This window comes from Cucumis sativus, chromosome 6 (assembly GCF_000004075.3).
Source record: "Cucumis sativus cultivar 9930 chromosome 6, Cucumber_9930_V3, whole genome shotgun sequence".
NCBI lineage: Eukaryota > Viridiplantae > Streptophyta > Magnoliopsida > Cucurbitales > Cucurbitaceae > Cucumis > Cucumis sativus.
The window spans coordinates 25738467-25764987 of NC_026660.2; the positions used below are offsets into that span (position 1 = coordinate 25738467).

At 35.7% G+C, this 26521-nt stretch overlaps 5 protein-coding genes across 5 annotated transcripts; 2 read left to right on the forward strand and 3 right to left on the reverse strand.

Moving 5' to 3' along the window:
• Positions 1 to 146: 146 nt before the first annotated feature.
• Positions 147 to 3392, reverse strand: LOC101215679 (probable receptor-like protein kinase At2g23200). Its single transcript, XM_031886627.1, has 2 exons — positions 1972 to 3392; positions 147 to 1869 (listed from the first exon to the last, which is right to left on the reverse strand). Exons 1-2 carry the CDS (start codon positions 3086 to 3088, stop codon positions 413 to 415), a joined length of 2574 nt encoding a protein of 857 aa, XP_031742487.1. The 5' UTR covers positions 3089 to 3392; the 3' UTR covers positions 147 to 412.
• A 608-nt stretch (positions 3393 to 4000) lies between these two features.
• On the reverse strand, positions 4001 to 5887 carry LOC101215449 (cytochrome P450 81E8). Its single transcript, XM_004141948.3, has 2 exons — positions 4987 to 5887; positions 4001 to 4860 (listed from the first exon to the last, which is right to left on the reverse strand). The coding sequence occupies exons 1-2, from the start codon at positions 5875 to 5877 to the stop codon at positions 4249 to 4251; spliced, it is 1503 nt and encodes a 500-aa protein (XP_004141996.2). The 5' UTR covers positions 5878 to 5887; the 3' UTR covers positions 4001 to 4248.
• Positions 5888 to 8158: 2271 nt separating this feature from the next.
• LOC101211591 (WD40 repeat-containing protein HOS15) lies at positions 8159 to 20351 on the forward strand. Its single transcript, XM_011659580.2, has 14 exons — positions 8159 to 8439; positions 10177 to 10322; positions 10427 to 10874; positions 11308 to 11402; positions 11551 to 11597; positions 12027 to 12177; positions 14714 to 14777; positions 18473 to 18631; positions 18716 to 18837; positions 19019 to 19093; positions 19298 to 19351; positions 19431 to 19504; positions 19588 to 19662; positions 19784 to 20351. Exons 1-14 carry the CDS (start codon positions 8379 to 8381, stop codon positions 20001 to 20003), a joined length of 1791 nt encoding a protein of 596 aa, XP_011657882.1. The 5' UTR covers positions 8159 to 8378; the 3' UTR covers positions 20004 to 20351.
• A 122-nt stretch (positions 20352 to 20473) lies between these two features.
• On the reverse strand, positions 20474 to 22622 carry LOC101211342 (pentatricopeptide repeat-containing protein ELI1, chloroplastic). Its single transcript, XM_004141846.3, has one exon. It carries the CDS (start codon positions 22529 to 22531, stop codon positions 20594 to 20596), a length of 1938 nt encoding a protein of 645 aa, XP_004141894.1. The 5' UTR covers positions 22532 to 22622; the 3' UTR covers positions 20474 to 20593.
• A 2828-nt stretch (positions 22623 to 25450) lies between these two features.
• Positions 25451 to 26320, forward strand: LOC101215205 (zinc finger protein 4). The gene has a single exon (XM_004141947.3). It carries the CDS (start codon positions 25597 to 25599, stop codon positions 26155 to 26157), a length of 561 nt encoding a protein of 186 aa, XP_004141995.1. The 5' UTR covers positions 25451 to 25596; the 3' UTR covers positions 26158 to 26320.
• Positions 26321 to 26521: the final 201 nt, after the last annotated feature.

The window sequence follows — 26521 nt, forward strand, 5'->3', positions numbered from 1 at the left end:
TAAACCCACCGGTTAGCGTTCTACATCCTTCTATAATTCCTTATTTTTTTTTTGTTAAATTCATCAAACAAATACAATTTTTTAACAATTCCTTTCTTTTTTTTTAGCTTCCAGTTTTCTGTTTGGTTTCAAATATGTGTAAAAAATAGATAACACATCATTATTCAACCAACACTTTGATTTTTGCTTTTTTTCGTTTGTTACCGTTTTTACGGTTGGACATATTCATCATTTTTTTTGTATTATTTTCTACACACCAAACACATACTATTATAACTCAAACTCAAACTATTCTAATCAAATAACTTACTTATCGTCCCAAACACCCAAATTATCGGTTGATTTATTTACGGCCAAATAAACACATTTTAGCTTTCCGAGAATCTCACTGTTCCATAACTTTTTTTTTTTTTCATCTGCCCTCCCCTGGATTCATTTGAGAAAAAACTTGACTAGCAGTTAAAGGAATGTCTAGATCTTGACTCATATGTTCCTTTTCTTCTCTTAAAATGGAAGAACCAATGGAAGGAATTCTTTGAATGAACATTGAAGAGCTCTCGTTGGCATTGGTTTCACTATCTTCATGCGGCATTCTATGATGAACATTTTGTTCAAGTTGCAATGCATACTCCAAATCCCACACCACATCCCCCATTGCTGGTCTATTTTCACCATCGTCTTGTAAGCATTTTTCTATTGTTTCACTGAACTTTCTCAAGGAATTAGGATCGATCTGACCCTTTAATTTTGGGTCGATGATCTCTTCAAGCAACTCCATTTTCTTGCACTTCAATCCCCATTCTGCTAGATTTATTTGCTCATTTGGAAGTGTTGGATTCAAAGCTAGTCTCGCACACAAAACCTCAAGAAGAACTACCCCAAATGAGTACACATCAGATTTCTGTGTCAATTGTCGTGTTCGAAAATACTCAGGATCGAGATACCCGATTGTCCCTTTAATATCTGTGCTTACATGAGTTTCATCCAAGGAACTTGCTGTTGAAAGGCCAAAATCAGATACTTTAGCAACAAGGTTCTCATCAAGCAAAATGTTAGTTGATTTCACATCACGGTGAATGATTCCACTGGATAAGCCTTTGTGTAGGTAATGCAAGCCTTTAGCTGCACCAATGCAAATTTCTAGCCTTTTCTTCCAAGACAAGGGAGGAAAGTTTGAGTTGTAAAGATGCTCCCTTAGTGTTCCCTTCTCCAAGAATTCATAAACCAAAATCATCTCAAGCCCTTCATTGCAGTACCCAATAAACGAAACGAGATGCCGATGTCGAATTCGTGACAGTATCGTGATTTCTCTCTCGAATTCGGAGATACCTTGTCCAGCCCCTGGCTGGCTTCTCTTGACAGCTACTCTCATGCCATTTCTCATAACTCCCTTATAGACTTTCCCAAAACCACCCTCACCAACAAGGAATTTCTTGTTGAAATTATTGGTAGCCGTTTTGATTTCGGCGAGAGAAAACTTCAACCCAAGATTCAAGTTGGGGATGGGGGAGTTGCTTGAGGTTCTCTCAGTAAACTTGCTGTGAGTACTTCCACCTCCAAATACAGGTAATGGATACCATTTTGTGTGCGTTATTTGTGAAGCTTTCTCTGATTTTGGCTTCCTCCATTTCAGACCAAAATAGATCCCAAAGCCTAAAATACAGATCAAACCAAAAATCCCAAAGGCCAAACCCACAAAAACACCCACACGTTTGTTTTTCGTTTCCTTGACGACAGGATCTTTGGTATGTTCATCCATGGCTTCCATAATCTCAACCCCATTCAAAAAAGCATTGGACTGTAATGTATCTGGATGAGGACTAACACTGACACTAATGAACCCATCTTCACCACAATTCACCAAGAAATCTAAATGAAATGGATGATTAACCAAATCAGAAGAGCCAGTTTTTTTACTAAACCTATTGCCAATAGAAAGATTGAAGTAAAGAAAACCGTGGGATGTTTTACCAATTAGATCATAGAAATGAAGTCGGAGAAGATGGCGAGTATGTTTTCTTGAAGGAAAATGCCATGTTATATTGATCGAGTTAAGAGAGGAATTTATCAATTCTTTGGCAGTTTGGTATACGAGTTCAGGCGCAAAATAATGGTCGTCTTCATTCAAGAATTTCAGTTTTGTTCGATGAGGAATGCTGTTTTTTGCAGAGCTCGGATTCAATAGATAAGTGTTGTCCTGTTCTTGTTCCCATTTACCCCACAGTCCGTCTGTGTCCGGGAGAATTTCAGGACCTCCCACATTGATTCTGTAAATTGTATGTAAAACTAGAGATGGGAAAATCTTGGACTCACCTTTTTCTCCGGCGAGGGTAATCACTTTAGCTTTGTCTGGAATGAAGTTCGGTGGGATGGGGAACACTTCAATGGCATTTACATAAGCAATCGATGAAGAATTTGGTGAAAAATAGATCCGAAAATTTTCCCCTGAGTTTAAGCACAAGAAGAATTCCTCAATTGAGGTAGAATTGTTACGGATATTAGTGGAGTTAAAGTTTCGAAGTAGGAGGAACCCAGAAGCAGAAACGTTGAAAACAGATGTGGATAAATCAGTAGAGAAATTGAAAGGGGAGAAATGAAGACGTACAATATGAACAGTATCTTGGTCGACTTCGAATTCGTAAAATGATGGGTCCTTGAAAATCCTTATGGAATCGTACAGAGATGGAGACTCAGTGGAATGATCGACGACTTGACCGGAATTATGTGGGATGAATCTGAAACTGATAGTATTGGTGGTATTCAAGTCGCCGATGAAGCTCCGGCCAGCATTAAAAACAGTGGTCTGTGATCCACAGTTCACAAAATACTTATCTGGGGAAGTGTATGATTGAACATGAAGAGAGAAGAAGAGAAGACAGAGGAAAATGTGAGAGAAAAGGGTATGGAAATCAGAGCTCGAAACCATTTCCATGGAAATGGTGGGTACAGAGCAAGTGGGGTTTCTTCTGTAGATGGAAAATTTGGAATGGAATGGAAGGGAGATGAGAATGAATAATGAGAGGGAAAAGAAAATAGATGCTGAACTGTTCAAACAGTCAACAGCCCATCGACAACAGGTTAGTTCCATTGAAGAAAACAGATGGAGGAGAAGACGATAAAGGATCACAAATACAGTGATAATGACAAAGAAATTAAGTCGACTCGGAAGTTGCTTACTGTCGAGAAAAAATAGTTCAAAACTGTATCTGAAAATAGTGCAATGATAGCAATTCGAAAATGCTCTTCACATAAAAATTTCTGCTTGAAGAACCTAAATCTAAGTCGGGAAAAGATAACATAAAAAAGATGGGAAAAAATGGGATTTGAACCATGCACTACTTTTCCTCACGATCGATGGTGCCACTTTCTGATTTTACCAATCCTTGAAGCGAATATCTTTTTCACTTCTATGGAATCTATATTATATATTCTTTTATCTTCCAAAATCAATGGACAATAAAAGAAATAATCTATCTATTTTAAGAAGCCTAAGTTTTCATAAATTTTTCAACATCTCACAAAACGATGATAAATAGAATACAATTCAATAATATTTTACATTAACCATCACAACAGTTTTGACCAAAAATTTTAACAAAATTTCTATTACCCTATTATGTATGTTTGGTCGAGGTTGAACGGAGGTTTTGTTAGATTATTTTAGTTTGAAAAATAAATAATAATAGTCAAATAGTAAAAATGGAGTGAAGAAAGAATTTTAAAATAATATTTACTATAACTTATTTAAAAATTTTAAATAGTATTTTATTTACCTAATGATATTAATTATAGTTTTACTTAATTCATGCGATAAACAACCTCTCAATTTTTATAGATAATGATTTTTCTTTATTAGACATACACTCACTTATTTAAATTAAAAATTATGATAAATAAAATGTCTCATTAAAAAACTAGTATTGTAAAAACAGTAATTGTAATGGATAACTATTTGATAAATAATAATTAAGAATATAATAACATTTAAAAAAAATGCAAATTTAGCAAAATTATCGCTGATAGACTTGTATTACTGATAGACTCTATCAGTGATAGTACAAGATTTACAACATGCTCTATCGGTGATAGACTTATATCATTCATAGAATTTGACAAATTTTGCTATATTTGCAAATTTTTTAAAATGTTGTTATATACTTAATTATTTTGAATCTAATTGTTAAATTTGCAATTATCTCTTGTAAAAAAATACACAAGTACATGTAAATTACTAGAAATAGATATTTATTAGTAAAAAATGTTGTTGATGATGGGTCGAGCTTTGCACATGGCCTCCAATGGCACCATCTTGGTCATTATGGCACCAGACAACTCCTTCATGTCAATGTCTTCTTCTCCAATTTTCTTCCACTCAAAACATTGAATCAGAGTTGCTAAAGTAAGACCCATCACTCTATGTGCCATGGCAGAACCAGGACATGCACGCCTTCCTAATCCAAAAGGCAAAAACTTGTGTATCTCTACAGCTTCTGATTTTTCGTATCGCTCTGGTTTAAAACTCATGCAATCCTCCCACTCGTTTGAATCTCTATGTATGGCCCAAGCATTGACTAGTACCATTGTGTCTCGTGGCACATCATACCCACATATTTTGCAGTCATTGGTTGCATAATGGGGAACCAACATGGGTGCCGCAGGATTCAACCTAAGAGTCTCAGAGACGATTCTTTGAAGATAAGGTAGTTTAGAAATGTCTGATTCCTCCACGAGTCTTTCTTGTCCAATTTGAGTGTCTATCTCCTCTTTTGCCTTTTTTAACACTTGAGGATTGTTTAGGAGATGACTCAAGGCCCATTCCATTGTCACCGCGGATGTGTCGGATCCAGCCGTTAGTAATATCTACAAAATTTATTATATTTCTGGTAAGTTTATTACAACTTTTTAACTAAAAATTTGTGGAAATCCACCTTTCTTCCAAAAAAAAATGATAAATAAAATAGAGAAGTGGGAGAATTTATTAATTACCAATATAAATCCTTTGATTATCTGATCGTTATAGTGATCGGGTTCCGATTGTTGTAGAGAAAGCAAGTGATCGATCATCGTGTTCCTTCCTTCTTCCTTCGTCTTACGATGGTCATCAATTAGCCCTTGCAAGAACGCATCCACTTTCTTCCCCAGTTGTATTAATTTCCTCTCAATACCCTTCGACATCCAATTCAATACAGGTAAGAAATCCCCTGGATTTGATACTCCTCCTACCGCCACAATCTCTTTAATCAACTCCCTAAACCTCCTCGCCTCTTCCTCATTCGTCACGTCCTCGCCATAATACCTTTTACCAGCCGCCATTCTCATCGTGATGTTGAACGTCAGCTCCGACATCGCCGATTGAATTTCTACTTTCGAGAATTGATGAATCGAATTATGTGACAGTTTTCGAACAATTCGCATCACTTCATCCCTTCGGATGTCCGTGAATTTGTTGATTCGAGATATAGAGAAGATCTCAATGGCGCCAATTCGACGAAGGTTCCGCCAATGGTCGCCGTATGGAGCCCCAATCATGGTAGTGTAATTATAGCCGATGTATTTTCCAACGAGCAAACGTGGACGGTTGGCGAGAACAACGTCGTTTTTAGTGAAGCAGTCCTCCACCGCCGCCGAGGAGGATAAAACGACTGCAAGCTTGGATCCAAGGCGGAGAGACATAACAGGGCCATATTTGGCAGAGAGGTTGCTGAAAGTTCGGTGGATTGGCTTTTTCAAGAGATGGAGATGTCCGATGACCGGAAAAGAGGGTGGACTTGGCGGTAAGTTATTGCGAAGTCGAAGAGATCGAGAGATGAATTTGAAAGCAAGAAGAAGAAAGAAAAGTGAGAGAGAAGAATAGAGGACGTAAGTGTCTAAATCCATGGTGTTTTTTTTTTGTGGGTATGATTTCAATTTGTGTTGATATATAAATATACCTAATGGAGAAGGACAGACATTATAATTGAGTATTCTCCAAGTTATAAATTTTTTAAAATTCTAAATTGTAGGAGAGATGAATATTATTAATTAAGTAGTAATTAGTAGCTACGTGAATGATTTGATAATAAGGCACTTTCCTTGTTTCTATTTGTTGCATATAGTGAACAACTTTTGTACTTCCAGAACTTTGAATTTTCTCTTGTGAGATCCTTACCATTCCTTTGAATATTCATATGCCATGTGGTCAAAAAGTTGACTAGCAAATGTGGTACATCAAACTGGAATTTTGCGGATCAGAAAGAAAGAAATGCACATTACTTTTCAAAATGATGGCCTAGAGCGTGTCTGAGGTAGGGATTTAGGGAATTAGACAAAGGGTTTGCATTTGTAGGGATTATGGTTAAATAACACCCTAAATTTTTCTATTTCATCTTCTCCTAACCCTCCAAATTTTCCCTATTTCATCTTATATCATAATACTATACTTATAACTCTTTCCCAAACACAACTTATAATAATACTACAACTATAACTCTTTCCCCAAAGCATGTTATCATAATACTACAACAATGATCTTTTTTCCAAACACGTATTATCGCGACACTACCAATAATAACTCTAACCCCAAACACATATTATCATAACACTTGATTATTACAAACATAAGATTATTATAATATTTTTTTCTCATAACTATTTCTCTCTCCAAACGCACCCTTAGTATTTATTGTGAGATCCCGATCGCGTCCTAAGTTATGTGATAAAGATTTATTAACTAGAAGTGCTTCGATTTGGGGCATTGACTTAAGATTTATTAACAAATAAGTAGTTGGCCTCATAATTATTTACATATGAAAGGCGGTGCTCAGTCATTTGGCAATCTAATCTAACCGCTTACTATTGATCATAATTCAGACGATGAGAGCAACGTGGCTGAATGTGATTCATTGAAACTTGCCACCAAACAAAAGTAATCATTTCCTCATGAAAATTATCACTAGAAAAGTATATAAACAACGGGGATTCTTGTAAGTTTTGGAAACTTAATATGAACTCCGAGCTAAGTAAAAGCTGAAGAATTAACGAGGGGTTGAGAAAGACATTTTAGAGCTATCACGCATTTGAGGTTGACAAGGAGTTTGACTAGGTGCGTAGGCTATAAGGAAATCTCATCTTGACGGTAAATGGTTTTTAAAATGTTTTGGAAACCATAATGATTTTTGAATCACATTTGAACTTTGACTATTGATGTTTATTTAATGATGCCATTTGATTTGTAAATTGAACATGTTTTTAAAATGAATGGATTATGATTTACGTTTTGTGAAATGTTCTAATACCCTATGTAATGAACAACTTATACTTGCTTTATGATCAAGTATGAAAAAACATACACTTGTGTGATATGGTGTAAGAATATCATATTACTGCCTTGTGATATGATATAAAATGGTAGTACCATGTATGGCAAGTGGTCGTACCTGCTGAGGCATTGAGATTACTTCACTTAGCTATACTCGACGATGAGAATGTATGAATGACATCTCAACGGGGGTGATGGGTACATTCATAAAAGGTTGCGATTCAATGTGTTATGATTTATACTAGGAAAATGTGAATTTCGTAATATGGTTTTATAGTAGTTACAAAAAGGTAATTTAATGTTGCATCAATACAATTTACATAAGGAACAAATTGGTTAATGAACCGTTCATTTTATCAAACACATTTTTCTATATAAACTGATTTTCTAATCTCTCAAAATTATCTTTAAAAATACTTTTAGGCAAGAGTTGACTATTATATTTTGTGTCTAAGATACAGATTAGTTTAATTTAAATTATGATAATATGTGTTGGATGTGTAAACTATTTTTTTCATAATTAAATAATAAATTCACAAAAAAATGAGAGTTTTAAAATAGGAATTTAAAATAATATTTACTATTTAGTAGAAAAAATGAGTCCCAAACCCTCATCTGAAGTTTCAGGTTTAAAAGTTGATAAAATTGGAAAGCTATCCAAATTGGTTGTGATGAAAATTGATTTTTTACCAAAAACTAATTTTGCAATCACGGGCTCCCCCAGCTGTCAATGACAGATCGACAAAGTAAATGAAGGGTACAGCCAGATGGCAGTATAAGATTGGAGGGTCATCTAAGCCAGTTCTACGACGGCATAGCGTAATGTCATTGACGGTTCTCGTTAACGCGACACCAAACCGTGGGTTTTCCTTCTTTCTACGACTTATTCGGCGCCCTGAAAGGCTGAAGAAAGCTGCAGTTTCATCGGCTCTCTATTCCGTTAACATAAAGTGGGTTTCCGTTTCATTCTTCATTCCAACTCCCCCTACTGAAAAAATCTCTCTGTTTCATCTCCTCCAGCTCCCCCTCCCCCTATGATCTTTTAACCTCTCTCCGGCCTCACAGCCGGCGTTCTTTTGCCATGACGTCCATCACTTCCGTCGAATTGAATTACCTCGTCTTTCGGTACCTTCAAGAATCAGGTACTTCTTTTCTAGCTCCTATCCTTTTTTTTTTTTTAACTTCATTTTTGTTTGGTTTGCTGCCTTCTGTATAGATTAAATCGATGAGGAACTTTGGAATTCAATTCGGTTTTTTAACAGAAGGAAATGTTGAGCTGTTTTTTTAAAGAATATTTAGAAATGTATCAGCGCGGGTTGGTTTCTTGAGCAGGCTAGGGCTACAACTTTTGTGTTCCTGTAATCTAATTTTGTTGATCAATGTAACTCTAGTCGGTTTGGTTTACTTGAGTTTTTTGTTCCTTTCTCCTTTTTCTTTTACATACTGTGTGGTTTTATTAGGTTTTTCGATGCTTTGATGTGGTGTCAATATGTGAGTTCTAGAGTAGGTTAGGCTTTGCATACGTGAGTGAAACACTAACTACGGCTACGAGCCATGCGTTCCTTCCACTTAATTGCTTGGTGCGAATAATGAGAATAATCTGGGTAACCGTCGTGGCTTTGCCTTTTCTCTTAGTTCAATTGAAGGGAAAAACTAAGTACATGTGTTTCCTTGACTGCAAATTGGACCGTGTACATCTTCTCTCACAAGGTGAGGGTGAGGGTCTCAAAGCTCGCACTCTTCAATGAAACCATTAACTATCTACTTAGATTTTGATGGTTCCCTTAATTGGCTTTTAGAAAATTTAGTATCGTGTGTCAACCACTCTAAACCTCAACAGTGTTTGTCTTGGTTTTCTTTCACCTTACTAGTTTTTCCTGGTTTGTTATTTGTCCAGAGGTTTTTATTTTGCTAATGTGTATTTTGAGCATTAGACGCTATTTGTTTACTTAAAGAAAAATTTTGTATTTTTTTTAAAAGAAAAAAATCTAAAACTCCCACAGTAACTTCGAAACTCAAACAAACCTTTCAACTTCTTCCAGACAGATCCTTCATTCTATAACTCGGGTTCACCTTGCCTGAATCCTCCTCTATATTCTGAAAATGAATGGAGATAGAAATAAAAATCCTCAAATAGCCATTAAACTTGGAGAGTATTGGAGACTCTATACTGTACCTTCTGAGGACCCCCAATATTTTTAGAGTTTCCCATTCTGAACCCTTCCTCTCCCAATCCTTTGAGTCTAGGTAAAAGTTAAAACATACGTGCCTAGGCTCATCTAAGTATAGCTTTATTAAATTACTGCACACATGTTTGGAAAATCTTGAATCAATTGTAAATTTCTCTCTGTTTAGTGCCTTTTTTACTTGCTAGTTTCTCTCTAAATATTAGTTTATTAATTAGTTGCGAGTATGGGAAGAATTATTTAGTGCCTTTGCATTGTCATCTGACCCTCCCCAAGATTGATGGGCTTGGTCAATAATGCTACTGATTGATCACCCCTTCAACACTACCAAGAAGCTCTTATGGACAAACGTTGTGAGTGTGGTCTTGTGGTATATTTGGAAAGAGAGAAATTCTTGGATTTTCCAAGGCAAGGATAGATCCTTAAAGGATGTTTTAGATCTATCTATTTTGCAAGCTCATACAACCCTTCAACATCAGATTTGCAAATTGAAAACATCTTTTGCAATCCCTTTGATGGGTCCTTTCGGTATCTCTTTGGATAATCAATGAAATTGTTTCTTATTAAAAACAATTGAAAATTGCTAGTTTCTCTCTGAAATTTCAATCTCTGTTCGTTTTGTATTTTTGACTAGTCTTATATCAAAGAAAACAAAATTTAATATTCTCTTCCTGCTGCCTGTTTCTTTTTTAGGTTTTATCCATTCAGCTTTCGCTTTAGGATATGAAGCTGGCATTAACAAGTGTTCTATTGATGGCAACTTGGTTCCTCCTGGTGCTCTAGTTACCGTTGTACAGAAAGGGCTTCAATATTTGGAGATGGAAGCTAATTTGAGTAATGTTAGCACAATAAACTGCATGTCTCTCCTAATTTTGTATGTTTGTATCTATTTAAGAACTATGCAGGGTTGCAATCTGAGATACTTCTGTTTTAATCTTGTCAGAATGATACAGATATAGATGAAGATTTTTCTTTCCTACAGCCTTTGGACCTTATTACAAAAGATGTCCACGAATTGCGTCAAATAATTAAAGATAAAAGGAAGAGTTTAGTAAAAGATAAAGAGAAAGATAAAGATTTAGATAAAGAACTGGAAAGTGAACGAGGACGTGTAAGAGAGAAGGAACGACGTGAAAGTGAAGTTGAACGTGGACGTGCAAGAGAGAAGGAACGCCTTGAAAGGGAGAAAGAAAGAGTGGAACGGGAGAAAGAAAGACTAGAAAGGGAGAAAGAAAGACTGGAAAGGGAGAAGGAGCATGAAAAGGATAGAGATAAAATAGAAAAGGATAAGGAGCGAGAAAAGCAACACGAGAATTTCACAGATAGAGATATGGTTATGGATCAAGATGAAAAGGTCCATGCAAACCAAGGAGAGAATGGAGTTTTTGGAGGTATCTTTTCGCCAGGGTTATTCTTTAGTCCATGTTTGTATCCATGAAATTACTTTTATATGCTGTTTTCATAGTATGCCATACCATTGCCTTCTCCTATAATGTGTTTTTCAGATACTATCTGGCTTTTTTTGAACTGTTTGACCTAATACATATCATTTTGGTGGTCGGTTATTTTGTCCTTGTGTACGTTTCTTACAATTTGGTTAGTATTATTAAGTGATCTGTGGGTTCATACTTCATATGAAGTCACAAAAATGTTAGAATAGGATATTCTAAACCACTTTTCCAGTGGTTCTTTCTGCCTTGCCTCACAGCCTCACAAGAGGATGGGTTCTGTTGTTCCCCCTCATCACCAATCTTTCCAGACAGACATACAAGCATTCAACTTTTCTGATGATTGAACTTCTGTATCAACTATTGTATTTCACAGGACCAGAACCAATGGATATATCTACGACCTCAACATCTCAGTCCTGTGAAATTTCTAGTTCTGATGTGACAATTTTGCAAGGACATACTTCTGAGGTGGGAATATTTTGTCAATCTTCTTTGTTTATCTATGATTTCTATTTCTGCTCAAAAGAACGGTTTGATATTTGATATTCTCCCTTATCCCCAATTTTTCTATTCCAGCTGTATGCCTATGTGACGATCTGTTGCTTTCCACATCTAGGTTTGTGCCTGTGCATGGAATCCAACAGGTTCTCTTCTTGCATCGGGGTAGGTCCCTTTTTTATACACTATAAATATTCAAATTGTTTTTGCCTTGAAAATATTAAGGGCTTACATTTCATTGTTATTTTGATCATATTACTTCTTTTAGCTTTGTACTACCATAGAGAAATTTGTGATTTGTGTGGGGTTAAATGCTGGTCACAGGTTATAGCTCTCAGTTTTCCTCCCCTTTCTGTTACCGGTCCATTTACACACGAGTTTCTCTGTTTGGATTATTTTCTTTGCATGGAGCATATTATTTATTTTAAATGAAAACAACTTTCATTGAGAAAAAAATGAAAGAATACATGACCATACAAAAAACTAAGTTCACAAAAGAAATCTGATAAAAGCGTATTATGGTTGTCTTTTGATCCTGAGGCTTCTATTTCTTATATATACACACACATTTTTAGATTCTTACTTCAATTACAGTTCTGGAGATTCGACAGCACGCATTTGGCCAATAGCGGATGGCAGCAGTAGGTCTGGAGGTCAAAGTGGTCCTTTAAATGTGTTGGTGTTGAAGCATGTTAAGGGTAGAACTAACGAGAAGAGCAAAGATGTTACCACTCTAGATTGGAATGTGAGTTTCTTTAACATTTTTTAAAATGTCTACACATATATGGTATTGATGAGCTCTCACCTCTAAACTATCTGCAGGATGCTAAGTAGAATGTGATATCATTTTGCCATTGTCAGTTTTATTGGTTGAAAGGGATGCCATTTTATTGTTATTATCTTTTAAGTATCTTCTTCTATGAGACTTGGTAGACTGGTTGTGTTTGCTTCATTTACTGTTTCTTTTTGTAGCTTGGTTTTATCATTTTGTAGTCACTTGCTAATCAAAGGAATGTTTGCTCTAGTAACTTTCATATTATAGATTTTAATTTCATTTGGAGATTTTATAGTCATTTTCTTTCAAAATCTTCCTCTTAACAAACTATGCTTCATCCTTTAAGAGAAATACACCACCTTTTGGGTTTCCCCCTTGTGCTACCGTTACTGAGGGTGTGTATGTGTTTGTTTGGCTATTAGCTTTGCAAATAGGCCTATTGCAATTTCAGTTTAGGAAATTTATTTATGGATCAGTGGCTCTATTGCAAGTTAGTGGTTCTATTGGATGTTAGTTGCACAGTTAGTGGTTCTATTGCATAGAGTTATTATAAGCAAGCTGGATGAAGCAAGCATGACCCTCATCCCTTTGACTAGTTTTTGAGTGGGGTTAAAGGCACTTTTTGAAACTTTTTGAAGGATGTTTCACTAGGGTCCCTTCCTCCCATTTCCTTTGTTGTAACATATTTTTGGAAAGTTCCACATGGGGTAAGACGTCTATCCTCTATTCAACTTTATCATTTCTCTTCCCTTGAGCATTGTTTCATTTCTAACTTTATATTTTGGCCGGGGAGCTTTATTTTTTATTTTTTAAATTTGGTTTCTGTTGAGCATTATTGACTGAAAGGGAAGCAACGGGGGTTGTCTTTCGCTCTCTCTTTTCATCTTTGATTGGAGTGTTTGGTTTCAGGCTTTAGACAAGGGATGTTCCACGAGTTAAAGTCTGAATTCTTGACCTGTTAGATGGTTCCTCTAGAAATTTTCTCTTTTGGCTTATGCTGGAACCTCCCTTGTCAGTGAGTCTATTTTGATGTTTTGTGGACTATCAAGATTTCGAAGAAAATTAAATTCTTTTCCTAGCAAGTCTCACTTGGTCGTGTCGTTTGAACTTTATAGACCGACTTTTGAGGAAGTTACTTTTGTTAGTTTGTCTCTTTTAGTGTAATTCTTTGTCAGAAGGTGGAGGAAGACCTGGATCATCTTCTCTGAAAATGTGAGTTTGCGAGCTTGTTGTGAAATAATATTTTCCATAGTTTAGTTTCATGTTGGCTCCCTAGAGGAGTGCCATTAGTTTTATCTAGGAATTCCTCCTCCATTTGCCTTTTAGCAGGAAGAGTTGCTTTCCTTGGACTGTTGGGGCATGGATATGTTATGGAATTTGTGGCGAGTGAGAAATAAGTGTGTTTGAAGGGTTGTGAGGAACCCTTATAATGCCTTGGAACCAGGATTCAGATCATGATTGGAATTCAGATTGGGTGCCTAATGACGTTGAAATTCCTTTGCATCTCTTGAGACCTGGCAACATGGCCCTTACTTGTTTTGAATGGCTTTAAGAGTGAGGACTACTCCCACAAACCAACATGGGTCATTTTAGCATGCTTTGTTCTCACTTACATGCCTCCTATATAAATTCTCAAAAGGTCACCCAATATAAGAATTGCTTTAAGCTAACTGTGACTTGTTTTGGTTTGTGGGGATGGTTTTCATTCTTAAAGGCATTCAAGACTAGCAAGGATGGTGTTGCTTGCCGGGGTTGCCAGGGTCATTAGGTGCCGAGTTTTGATTCCAAATAACTGGGCTTGGAACGTCATAGATGGTATTAGAGCGGAAACTTTCCCAGTAAGATGTGGTTGGATGAACCAAGCGAAAGTTGGTTGACATGTAACAATCCGAGTATAGGAGGGGGACATGAGTGAATTGAGATCACATCTAAATGAGAGATCTTGAGGATAGGAGAGTATCTTTAAAAAAAGGCTTAAAAGAATTGAAAGTCACTACTCATACCAAGGTGCACCTACCTCTTCATGGCTCAATCATAAGAACTTCATAGTTAGGTCTTCTTAGCTTGAGCAATCTTATGTTGGGCAACCTCTCAGGAATTTTCTTAAGAAGCATGTTTGGGAGAACAAAGCATACTAAAAAGACTTTTGTTGGTTTGTGGGGATGATTTTTCACTATTGGAAGCAGTTCAAGATAAGTAGATGACGTCGCCGGGTCGTAAGGTATGTAGGGAAATGTCGGGTCCGTTAGGTGCTGAATTGGGATTCCAAATTATGAGCATGGGATGTAATATATTCCATCCCTATATTATTTGTCCTATGTATATGCATTAATTTTAATTCCTATGATTGTTGTGTGTATCGACAAAATTCCTTATTTTCTTATTTTCCTTAATAAAAAATTTGTAAGAATGTCAAACATTGTGTATTTAGGTTTGCATCATTGCTAGATGTGAACAAGGCTTTATTATCATGATCATAAAGCTGTAGCTTTTTTCCATTATGTAGGGAGACGGGACCCTACTTGCTACAGGTTCATATGATGGACAAGCTAGAATTTGGAGCACCAACGGTAAGCTGTGTAATTAATTTGCTACCTAGAATTTTATCTTTTGAACATGAAGTATAAATAAGATACGTCACTGCCAAGAATTACTAAATGAATACATCAAAGGTGTCCAATTGCATGAAAACATCAACATGCCATATTCTCAGAAATTAGGACGTGAACCTATTTTGACACAGTTTAAATAAACAGAGTATATGAACATTTGAATAAATAGACTGTTTTAAGTTGTGATATTTATATTTAACACACAAAAAGTTGAAGAAACCCAAATCTGATCTTGTATCTTATAGTAAAGTTTCTAATAAAACCTAAAACCAAAATTTTGTATATCTGATTTAACATCCATTGAGAAAAGAAAACATTTGTACAATCTTAGGTTTAAAGAATGAGCTTGATGTTCGGTTGTTTTTTTTTCTAAAATTCTTTTAATAAATAATAAAAATGTATTATGTGACTTATGTTTGGTTAATGGTCATTAAGAGCCAATGTAAAATAATAAAAATTTGGTGGGAATGAATTTAAGCTCTATTATTAACAACGGGAAGAACCTAAGCCCTTTGCCCCTAGGCTGTTATTTTTAACTTTTATTTTAATGAATATATACATCTCTCGTTCTCTTAAAGGAAAAAAAGAAAAAGGAAAAAAAGAATGAATTTAAGCCATGATGACCACCTGTAGGATTTAAGTACATGTCCCACATAAGTTGAGGCAAGAAATTCATGGATGACAGTGGGCATGATCGTTAACTAACTAAAGGCTTCCAAAATAAGAAGTTTGTGTGATGATTGGGGAGTTCCTCTTCCATCTGCCTTTCCAAGGGAAAGATCATTTTTCTTTGGCTTGTGGGGGTGTGCGGTATTTTGTGTGAGGAATAAAGTGTGTTTTGAAATGTGGAGAGAGACCCTCGTAAAGTTTGTTCCTTGGTGAGTTTTCATGTTTATCTTGGAGTTTTGGTTTCAAAAACCTTTTGTAATTATTCCTTAGGCAATATGTTTGGTTTTTTTGTTTGCGCTTAGTTTTTTCAGTTTTTCTCAATGAAAGCCATTTCTATAAGAAAAAAAAAAGGAAAACTTCTAAAATAAGTAGTTTGTGCTTTATACCTTTACTAGAATATAGGTCCATGTAGTTCTTGAATTAAAGGTCACCTGCTCTAAAAACTTAATAGTAAAATTTCGTTATTGGAAAAAATAGGCGATTACTGGATTTATGCATCAAACATCAAGTTGGACTTGGGTTTTGGTCGTGCATCATTGAACTACAAACAGATTTGCAAGAGAACCACTCACCTTTAGAGAAGGGAGAAAGGTTGGTGATTGTATTGGTATTGGAAGAAGTTGATGAAGGTGGAACTGAGGAACAGAAGCAAAGCAGTGTTGCTGAGCTAACACTATTATCGCACCGAACCGAAAAGTAAAAAAAAATCTCATCGAAACCAAATCGAACTGCTCATCTATGTCAAACCGATTCGAAAAAAACACTATTATTGTTAACCTTTTCATAGACGGCATTACTCTGCCTCAAACAGTAATGTTAAAGGGGATGCTTTATGGAAATTGGTAATGGTGTGAGCCTGTGAAGTAATGGATAACTTCATTGGAGGAAGTTAGTCCATTATTTAAGTGGAGAAGGGGTCTGTTGAGGAGTGAGACTATTACCGGAACAAACTTGAGGGGGTGGAGGACTTCTTACCTCTTCAATCAGGCAACTATAACATTATTTTTAGTATGCGGACGGTTGGGCACCATGGAGAAATGTGAAACAGTTTTTTTCTTTTTTAAACGGGGATGAGCCTCTTTATTAAAGATAATAATAAAAGACACTTATGCTCAAAGTACAAGAGATTTATACTAAGAGCGAAAAGAATGAACATAAACAAAAGGACAAACGAGCTGATCAAAACCTTTTAAACCCCAAGAATACAAGAGAAAACTAATAATAAAGCAGACAAGAAGGAAAAAGAAAATCCAACTAGAAGCCCAAAATCAGCTTGAAGTTCACTGGAATCTTCAAAAGTGGTGGGGAGGAAACACCAAGAGAAAGCTAACATCCATGCTGCTTCAGTATGGTTTGACAAAAAACAATCCTGTGACCTGGAGACTTTGCTGAAAACTTTCAACCCACAAAAAAGCGATAAAACCACAAGACTTTGCTGGATTCACTTTTCCAAATGGAAAAACTCTCTTATGTCCACTGGGTAATGTTGAAAAAATATGCCTCCTCTCATGCTCCACTAAAATAGACTTCAAAATTTGAATGGCTGAAAAAACAAGATCAAGTCTATTTTATGGTCTCAAACCAAAAACTATTCCACATTTCTCAACAATTGACTTCTAGAGATCCGGAATTTCACAGTGCTGAGCTTGCGAGCCTCCTCTGTTTAAAACATAGCATTCATGTCAGATTCTGAAAGGTCTTTAATCGACTAGTCATCCTTCTCGGCTGTCAACAAGTATTTGGCTCCCTTGTTGCTCACATTAAAAGGAGAGTCAAAATCTGTTACACACTTCTTTTAAGATGAAGGTATCAGCGTTTCGCTAGGAGAACCTCTCAAAAACTTCACCTTGGAATTAGGCAGAGAAATAACATAGTATTTAAATTGAGGATGCACTAAGCTCGGAGGGACTGACCTGTTTGATTGAGAAGGGGTTTGAATTTGGGCACATTTTGCCTCTAAATTACAGGATTCTGATCTACAATCAACTTTGTTTTAATTTTTAATTTTCAATTTTTATTTTATGTGAAACAGTTTACAATGAAAAATGTCTGGACTTGCTCGCAGACCAAATAAAGTAAGACTGTCGAAAATGTGGGCTAAGTAGGCAACTTAAGGTCACTCCATTTTAGTTGACTTGTTAGAGCCACAGACTCCTTCCAAACTCTGGTTTAGATGTTGCAATTTCTTTCTTTGATTCCTTCGGTGGACTAATAGCAACTTGTATGAAAGAGATGTAATCTTTGATGATCTTAAGTGCCAGCATTAAAAGATCACAAACTATGGAAAGGGTACGTGGACGAACACCAAATGAATGTTCTGATGTAGTCGTTTACGTTGTGATGTAAGGTTAGATATTGGGGATTGATAAAGTCTTAGGAAAGATTGGAAGGATGCTACACTTTGTACTTATTCTTTTGATATGAATACAGCTTCCTACATTTCCTCTGTGAGTACACCATTCATCTATGAGATCACTTTAGTACGTTAGTATATGGATTGCAAACTTGCCGAATAGAGACTTAGTAAATTCACAGAATGATCCTTTGCATATGACCCAAAATAATTGCCAAGATGTGTAACTACATAAGTAGATTATTCATCTACCTAACTATTGAAAGAGCAAAATGCCTCATCATCAACAAAATGAGGAAAAGGGCAGTATCGGAACTGAGTTGAAGAAGAGGTGGAATATTCTTGGTAGTCGGTACCAACTTTTGTAACTCTCAATCTCGACCTTGATCACTATTTGAACTAGTTGACTAAGAACTGCCACCATTAAGAGGACCTCCTTGCCTCTCACATAAGCATTCACAGTACACACAGAAGAAGATTTTTATAAGGAAATGAGAATTAAAACAACTCTGTGCAACACACACCTATTTGGAATAATTTCATTTTTCCTTAATTGAACTTTGTTGTACTCACTACTCAGTGCTCTTGTGTTCTTTCATAATGGTTGTGTTACTTTCTATTTATGGTCTAGGTGAATTAAGGAGCACATTAAGTAAGCACAAAGGACCTATATTTTCTCTAAAGTGGAACAAGAAAGGTGATTATCTTCTCACTGGAAGCTGTGACAAAACTGCTATTGTTTGGGATGTGAAGGCAGAGGAATGGAAGCAACAGTTTGAATTTCATTCAGGTTGTATACAGTACTTTGAATATTATTGAAGGAAAAAGAATTTTTACAAAATATTTGCCCTAATGATGCTGTTTGTACATTTAGGTCCAACACTTGATGTTGATTGGCGCAATAATGTATCATTTGCAACAAGTTCCACTGATAATATGATATATGTCTGCAAGATTGGAGAGACTCGCCCTATTAAAACATTTGCTGGACATCAGGTTTCTTTTTTGTCGCATCCCTCTTTTAAATGTTTGGTATTGCTAGTTGTTTATCTAGTTGAATTGTGAATTATGAATCTGATTGATTTGATTTGAATTCATTCTTGAGGTGGGTGTAATTTTCTAATCTTGTTTCAAGTTGCACGTTCTTTATTTTGTTTCATAACTTTTCACTTTTTAGGGTGAAGTGAACTGTGTCAAATGGGATCCTACAGGATCATTATTGGCTTCATGTTCTGATGATATCACTGCTAAGGTATTTATATTCTCCAATTTTGTATTCATTTGCCGCTGATTTTTGGGTTGAATTTTAGCTTGTCTTTTGTTTTAATTTTAAAGTAAAATCTAAAGCAATAAAAGGATGTGTTTTGCACACGCTCCATTCTTTTGTTATATGCTGCTTGGATCTCGTGTCTTGCCATTTTTCCCCCAATTGTTTTCACCAGAAAGTTTGATGCAGATATGGAGCATGAAGCAGGATAAGTATGTTTATGATCTTAGGGAACATTCTAAGGTACCAGTTATCCAATTTCATGTGCTTTACTCACTACTTCTTTTCCAATTATCTTATGATGTCAGCATCATTTTTCCAGGAAATATACACCATAAGATGGAGTCCTACTGGACCGGGTACAAATAATCCTAACCAGCAGTTGGTGTTGGCTAGGTGATTAGCTGTCTTGATGCTCTCTTTTTTAATTCGTGATAATTTGTTCACTTGACTGACCTAATGGTTTGTTTGTATTATAGTGCATCTTTTGATTCAACAGTGAAGCTGTGGGATGTAGAACTCGGGAAACTTATCTGCAGTTTAAATGGACATAGGTACCATACTTTGTTGTCAAATATGTTTCAAGATTCTTATAACATTGAAATGTATCTAAGTTGACCTATTCTTCAGAAAACCTAGACTTGTCTATACTAATCCTATTGGTTGAATCCCCAGGGAACCTGTTTATTCGGTTGCATTCAGCCCAAATGGCGAGTATTTGGCCAGTGGATCTCTTGATAAATCAATGCACATTTGGTCACTAAAGGAAGGCAAGATCGTTAAAACATATACTGGTAATGGGGGTATATTTGAAGTTTGCTGGAACAAGGAAGGTGATAAGATCGCTGCCTGTTTTGCCAACAACACCGTTTGTGTCTTAGATTTCAGAATGTGAGATTTTGAGAAGTCCCTATAGAATTAGCTTCCATATTTTTCTTCTTTTCTGACGGGGGAAGAGAACTTAAATCCGCTGGGAGGGGGGTTCTCTAACCTAGACCTTAAGACTCTTCAACTTTTTGACGTCAATTTGTATTGTTCTGTGTAACTTATCACTCCATTGATAATAGTCCATACTTCAACAATATCTTGACGACTTGTGTACAGCATTTGTAACTGTGTTTAGCTATTCTTATCAGTTGATTGTTGTATTTCAGCAATATGTTTGTTAGGATTTTTTTTCATTGACTTATGTACAGCATTTGTAACTGTTGTTTGCAATTCTTAGCCGATTGTTGATTTGCAACAGTATATTTGTTAGGATTGCTTCGCTTCATTGGTCACAATCAATTCCTACATATTTTCAAATGAATGCTGTACTTGAATCATATTCGTTGACTCTCACATTGTATAGAGTTTTGCTCTTCGTGTGGAATTGAATTAGTTCCTTTGTCCATATTCTAATCTTGAATCTGGATTCAAGCTTTTGATAGTTCAGGATTATCAATAAGAATAAAATTCATGATAGACAATTTTTATAGAATTTTATCACCAGTAATCTCCACATGAACACAATCCATCTTCAAAGTGATGGAAGCGATTCCGGTCCCTCATTACTATTTTACGTCCAGTGATTTCTGATATCATCTTCATCACGGTATGACAATCAGAACAAACTCGGAGGTTCTTAACAATTTTGACGGTGGTTCCTGGTTTAGTACTGATAAGCCCAAAGGCAATAGCTAGCTTCTCGCTGTGAACTTCGAGCGATTGCTCTTTCTGTTCCTCCCTGAGATCATGTAAAACGACATCGGTCTGTGGTGTGTATCCGCGAGCCTTGAGCCAGCTATTTATCTCATTCAACATCACATATATTTCTTTGCTTTTGGGATGTTTCCGCTCACCAGCAACAAACTCATGCACCTTATTATCGACTTCAATTGAGCTGCAACCATGCTCCTTCTCGATGCCATGTTCTTTCATCAATGTCCTCATCTTTGCAACCCCTTCCCAATTGCCTGTTGCAGCATACATATTGGATAGAAGAACATAAGTCCCTGAATTTGCAAGCTTCTGATCAACAAGAAACTTAGCAATTTCTTCTCCCAATTTAATGTTAACATGGAGTCTACAACACCCAAGTAACGTTCCCCATAACACCGGGTCAGCTGCGATTGTCATATTTTTCACGAGTCCATATGCTTCTTCAAGATGTCCTGCACGTCCTAGAAGATTAACCATACATCCATAATGCTCGATCTTCGGTTCAATTCCGTATTTATCTCTCATCAATCTGAAGAAGCTCCTTCCCTCCTCTACCAATCCACCATGGCCGCAGGCACTCAAAATGCCAATGAAAGTGATATCAGTTGGCTTGTGTCCGGTCTCAGTCATTTCCTCGAACAACTGCAACGCATGTTGGCTAAATCCGTGCATTGCATACCCAACAATCATTGAATTCCAGGCGACCACATCCTTATCCCTAATCCTATCAAATACCAAACGTGCATCTTCCAAGCTACCACATTTGCTATACATATCAATAAGTGCGGTGCCCACATGAACATTTATTTGAATGCCCTTATTCTCAATATACGAATGAATCCACCTTCCTGATTCGAGGGCTCCAAGTTGCCCACATGCTGAAAGCACAGCTAGAACTGTAACTTCATTGGGGATGGCTTTCGCCACCAACATTCGCCTGAAAAGCTTCAACGACTCGTTAGGTACACCACTTTGCGCATAGCCACCAATCATCACATTCCAACAAACCACGTCCCTCTCTTTCATTCCTTCGAACAAAGACCGTGCCTTGTCAAGCTCCCCCATCTTCGAGTAACAAGTAAGCATGGTCGTTAAAGAAACCAAACTTCTCTCAGGCATTTTATCAAACAGTTGCCGTGCGCACACAACATCGCCCCCTCTCGCGTATACATCGACCAGTCCTGTTCTGACATACAAATCAGAGCCTAATCCGAGCTTTATTGCTTGGCAATGGAGGACCTTTCCGGATTCGAGCGAGCAGGATTTTAAGACTGAGGAGAAGGTGAAAGCATTGGGCTCCACACCACAGCTTAGCATTTGAGAATAGTAACCGAAAGCTCGGTCAAATAAGCGGGATTGTACGTGGCTGTGGATAATTGCACTGAACGAAAAGACATTGGGTTCATCGAAGGTGTTAAAAACGAATACGGAGCAATCAAGGCGTCCGAGAGCAGCGTATGAACGTTGGAGCTTGAAATTTAAGATGGGGTTGTGGTAAAGACCGCGACGGAGAAGAGAAGCGTGGATTTGAAGCAGATGGGCAACGGATTTCGATTTATCGATAAGTGAAGCAAACCTTTCTACTTCTTGGAAACGATCGGAGGTTCTGGCGGTGGATGAAGAAGATGGTAAGACAGATGAACGGTTGGTAGTGAAAATTGACGGCGGCGATGGATGTGACGCCGTGAAAATGGAAGAAGACGACATCGTTTGGGTGTTCATTCAATCATTTGGCGCCACGGAAATTCATTATGGAACTTCACTTCATTGGGATATTTTCCGGAAAATCTCTAAAAACTAACCAAAAAATTAATAATAATAATAAAATAATACACACTATGAAATAAAATATTTTTTGGACTTTTTAATTTTAATTTGAATACAAACTTAATAAAAATTGGATTGTTAAAGTTAGGGTGAAATTAATTTTTAAAGCGCATATTTAATCAACATGCGATAGAAATTATAATAATTTCTTATAAAGTTGGATTGCTAACTCAGCGTTTAGAAGAAAGAACGAGGAACGTATAGAAGGAACGAGGATAAAAGTCTCCACGAGGGTAAGATTATATATGTAGTACTTCCTGAACTTTCTCGTTGTCACTACTATCATTTAATTTTTCATATTTATACTCATATTATAATTGTATGGATGAAATGTTCAACCTCAATGTCTAGGACGATGAGAGTTAAATCATATTTTATCTCTCGGTATACTTTTGTTTCTCCTTACTCTTTATTACATCACATACATTTGAGATCAACTTCACCCCTTATACAATTAAATTCAAATTTGTAAGTTAGGTTACGTTTTTTTTATTCAAATCAATTCAACTTACTCAACTTTTTTCACAAATGCTCTTTACCATATAAATATTTCAAACCTGATATATATATATATATATATATTTATTTATTTAGCACCTTCAATACAAACCCTAAATAATATCTTAACTTGTGTACAACAAATTAGAGGGATAATTCCGAATTTGAAGAAGATTATAAAGAGCAAAAATTGTCAAGTACCTTAGTAATTAATTAGCAAATTAACAAGGATAACTTTAAAAATCTAGAATCATTGAACTTATGTGAAAAGCTTTGTGTATTATTGTTCTTGATCTTCTCAGCTTTCGATGTCATTAATATGAAGGAATCAGATTCAATTATTAGACAACAACTACTACAGCATTCAACAAAAATTAGTGCAGGATAAGTATTATCCAATATTCTGTAACCTTTTCCATATTACTGGAATAATATTAGTGCAACAAACCCAACCTTTGATTTTTAATAACTTTCACTCTCATTTAATTTGGATATTCTTTAGTTTTAGGTATTCTAGAGACATTGTATGCTTTTGTTTCCAACATTTTAATCCTTATCCCAACTTCGTATAATTTGCATTTTGTTCTAAATCTTAACAGAAGTTCTCTTCAACTAAGAAAGTGTAGAATAAGGATGTGATAGAAAGCAGACAAGAAGAAGAAAGATTCAAATTGTCGTTAGAGTGACAACTTAATTATTTGGCTACAATAGAAAAATATGCTTATTTGATCATAAAATAAATTCTCATACCAGTTTAGATTCTGTTTTTATAAGAATATTACATCACATATCATAAACGATAAAGATCTAATTGGGTTATGCAAGTTGCCTATACAAACGAAGGTTTATATAATATGTAATATTTACAACGTGTCGTGAAAAGATCTAACATCTTGCTATCCTCTCTTAGTCGTTTGAATAAGGTGATCCACCAAACTCTTCAAATAATAGGATAATCATAGTTTCGTTTGAAACATATTTATCTACTATTTGCTATAATTAATTATCAATCAATTTGATACTTTGTGAGGATTGTTCTCTAAGGTTGGTCATAGAGCAGGGAGAGTTTAATTTGATTTCTTTTTGTAAAAGTTAGCATATAAATTATTTAGATTGAATTGGAATGAAACTTAATGCAAACAATGGAATCTAAAATTGATGGTTTGGTTTATGATATCAATAATGAAATGCTACCACACAACACATCCATTAAATTATTATTAAGAAAGAGAGGATCATCAAATCGATTTAATTTATATATCCAATATCCAAAAAGAAAGAACTTTATTTTGGTGGGATCAAATAATAATTAATCTACTTCACTGTCCAACATGTTTAAATGGATCAACAAATATTGCTTTGTCTTTTCTCTCTCATAAGTCATATATATGCTTAGCAAAATCACAACATGGAAACACTCGAATCCAGTTGGAAAATTGTGGACATGATAACCTCAAGGAACCCTTTGGTGAACAAATAATTTGACAACACACCCTCCACTTCAACTCTATGTTTTGTCATCATGTTGACAATGCCTATATACAGAGAATATAGTAAAAGAAGGAAAAAGACTATTTCATAAATATTCCTACCACTTCCATGGAGTTCAATGTATAGTTTTAATTTCTTTTAGAAAAAAACACACCTAACCCCTTCATTTGTTTGTTATTTAATAAGGGATCCAAAAGTGCAATAACCCCTTTCTTACAAATCATTTACAATTTGTGTACTTTAGAATACATTAACTTAATTATACGTAGAATAGAATAGATGTTCATGTATCTAACCATTATACGTTTAGGAATGTACATCTCCACCCACATGCAATTGATTTAACGACATGACCTAAAAGGTATTTCATAAATAATGTTAAATATGGTTAACAATTGATATTAAAGTACAGAATTTATGGCATAGTCTTTTTACATGTTCAAAATATTAAAAATGTCACCAACTTAAACTTCTAAATTTATTGATAATGTTTAGAATATAATCCTAAAGTAATTATATAATTTTTTATTCTCACGTATAAAACTTAGGATATATTTTCATTCAATTTTTTAAAAAAATTAAATACACAAACAACTCGAGTTTAGAGTTATATGTAGATCTTTACGATCTTTATTCTTTTTAAGAAGCATATTATAACGTGTAACTATGTAGAATAGTTTAGATGAAAGATAAAAGAGAGAATAATGGATTAAAGAGGGACAATGAAACATTAGAATGTGGAATCTTTGTCTGATAGAGGTACATAATTGAATTGATTGTACAAAGGCTTCTCTTTCTACCTTTTGTTTGTTTAAAGCTAAGAGAACAACAATAATAACTCCACTTGTAACTCAAGCCATTACTTCCCTTCTTCCATAGATTCTTTAAGTTTTCCTTCCCCCATTTATATTAAACTCCAGAATTAAGCAATGCAACTTTGAAACTCCCTGTTACCCTTTAATTTATTCTTCATGAATTTTCCCTACAAACAAGCACAACAAGATGACTCAAGTGGGACATCCATCCAATGCAACCCAGATGATAACTTAGGCCAATTATTGAGTTTAGGCCTCGTCCGATTCGACGATGGCCACCCGGCATCAAACACCTCTTTCTCTGAGACCAAATCAAGAGTCGTAAACGGCAATGGCGGAGACGATAGGCTGTTCTCATGCAACTATTGCATGAGGAAGTTTTATAGCTCACAAGCATTAGGAGGACACCAAAATGCCCACAAGAGAGAAAGAGGAGCAGCCAAAAGGCAACAGTCAGATCCCAAGATGGTGATGCTCTCAACAATGGCTGTTTCTCTCAACTATGCAGTTGCTTCACTTGGTATTAAACCTCATTCCCTTCCCCATAATCCTACACAAGGTGGGATTATTCAAAAAACACCACTGCCAAAAGTTTTGAGAAGAGATCAAGAAGTCATGGAAATGGATTCGAGTTGGCCCGGAAGCTTTCGATTTAAGAGAGTAGAAAACCAAGGATCAGCCATCAACCATCATCTCGACTTGAACCTTCGGCTATGATCACAACGGTTTTATGTATAAATTTACATACTCCTTCCGTCTTTGTACTTTTCATTCTTGTTTGTTGAATACCTCTACTTTTAAAAATGTTCATTTTGTAATCTATCTATTTTCGAGTTTTGTTCATTTTTATAAGCCCGTTGTATAGTTAAAATTTATTGAATGAGTCGTCTAAAACATTCAATCGAAAAATTAAATAAGACAAAGATCAAATTTCATCCTAAGTAAAATTTTTAAATACATGAAAAAAGAAACCCAACATTTGAGTAGAAATTTAACTTATACATGTATAAATAGTTTGAATACAAAATTTTTGCGATTTTATAAAGTTTTGAAACTCTTCGTATTTTGTTCTTACTTAGTT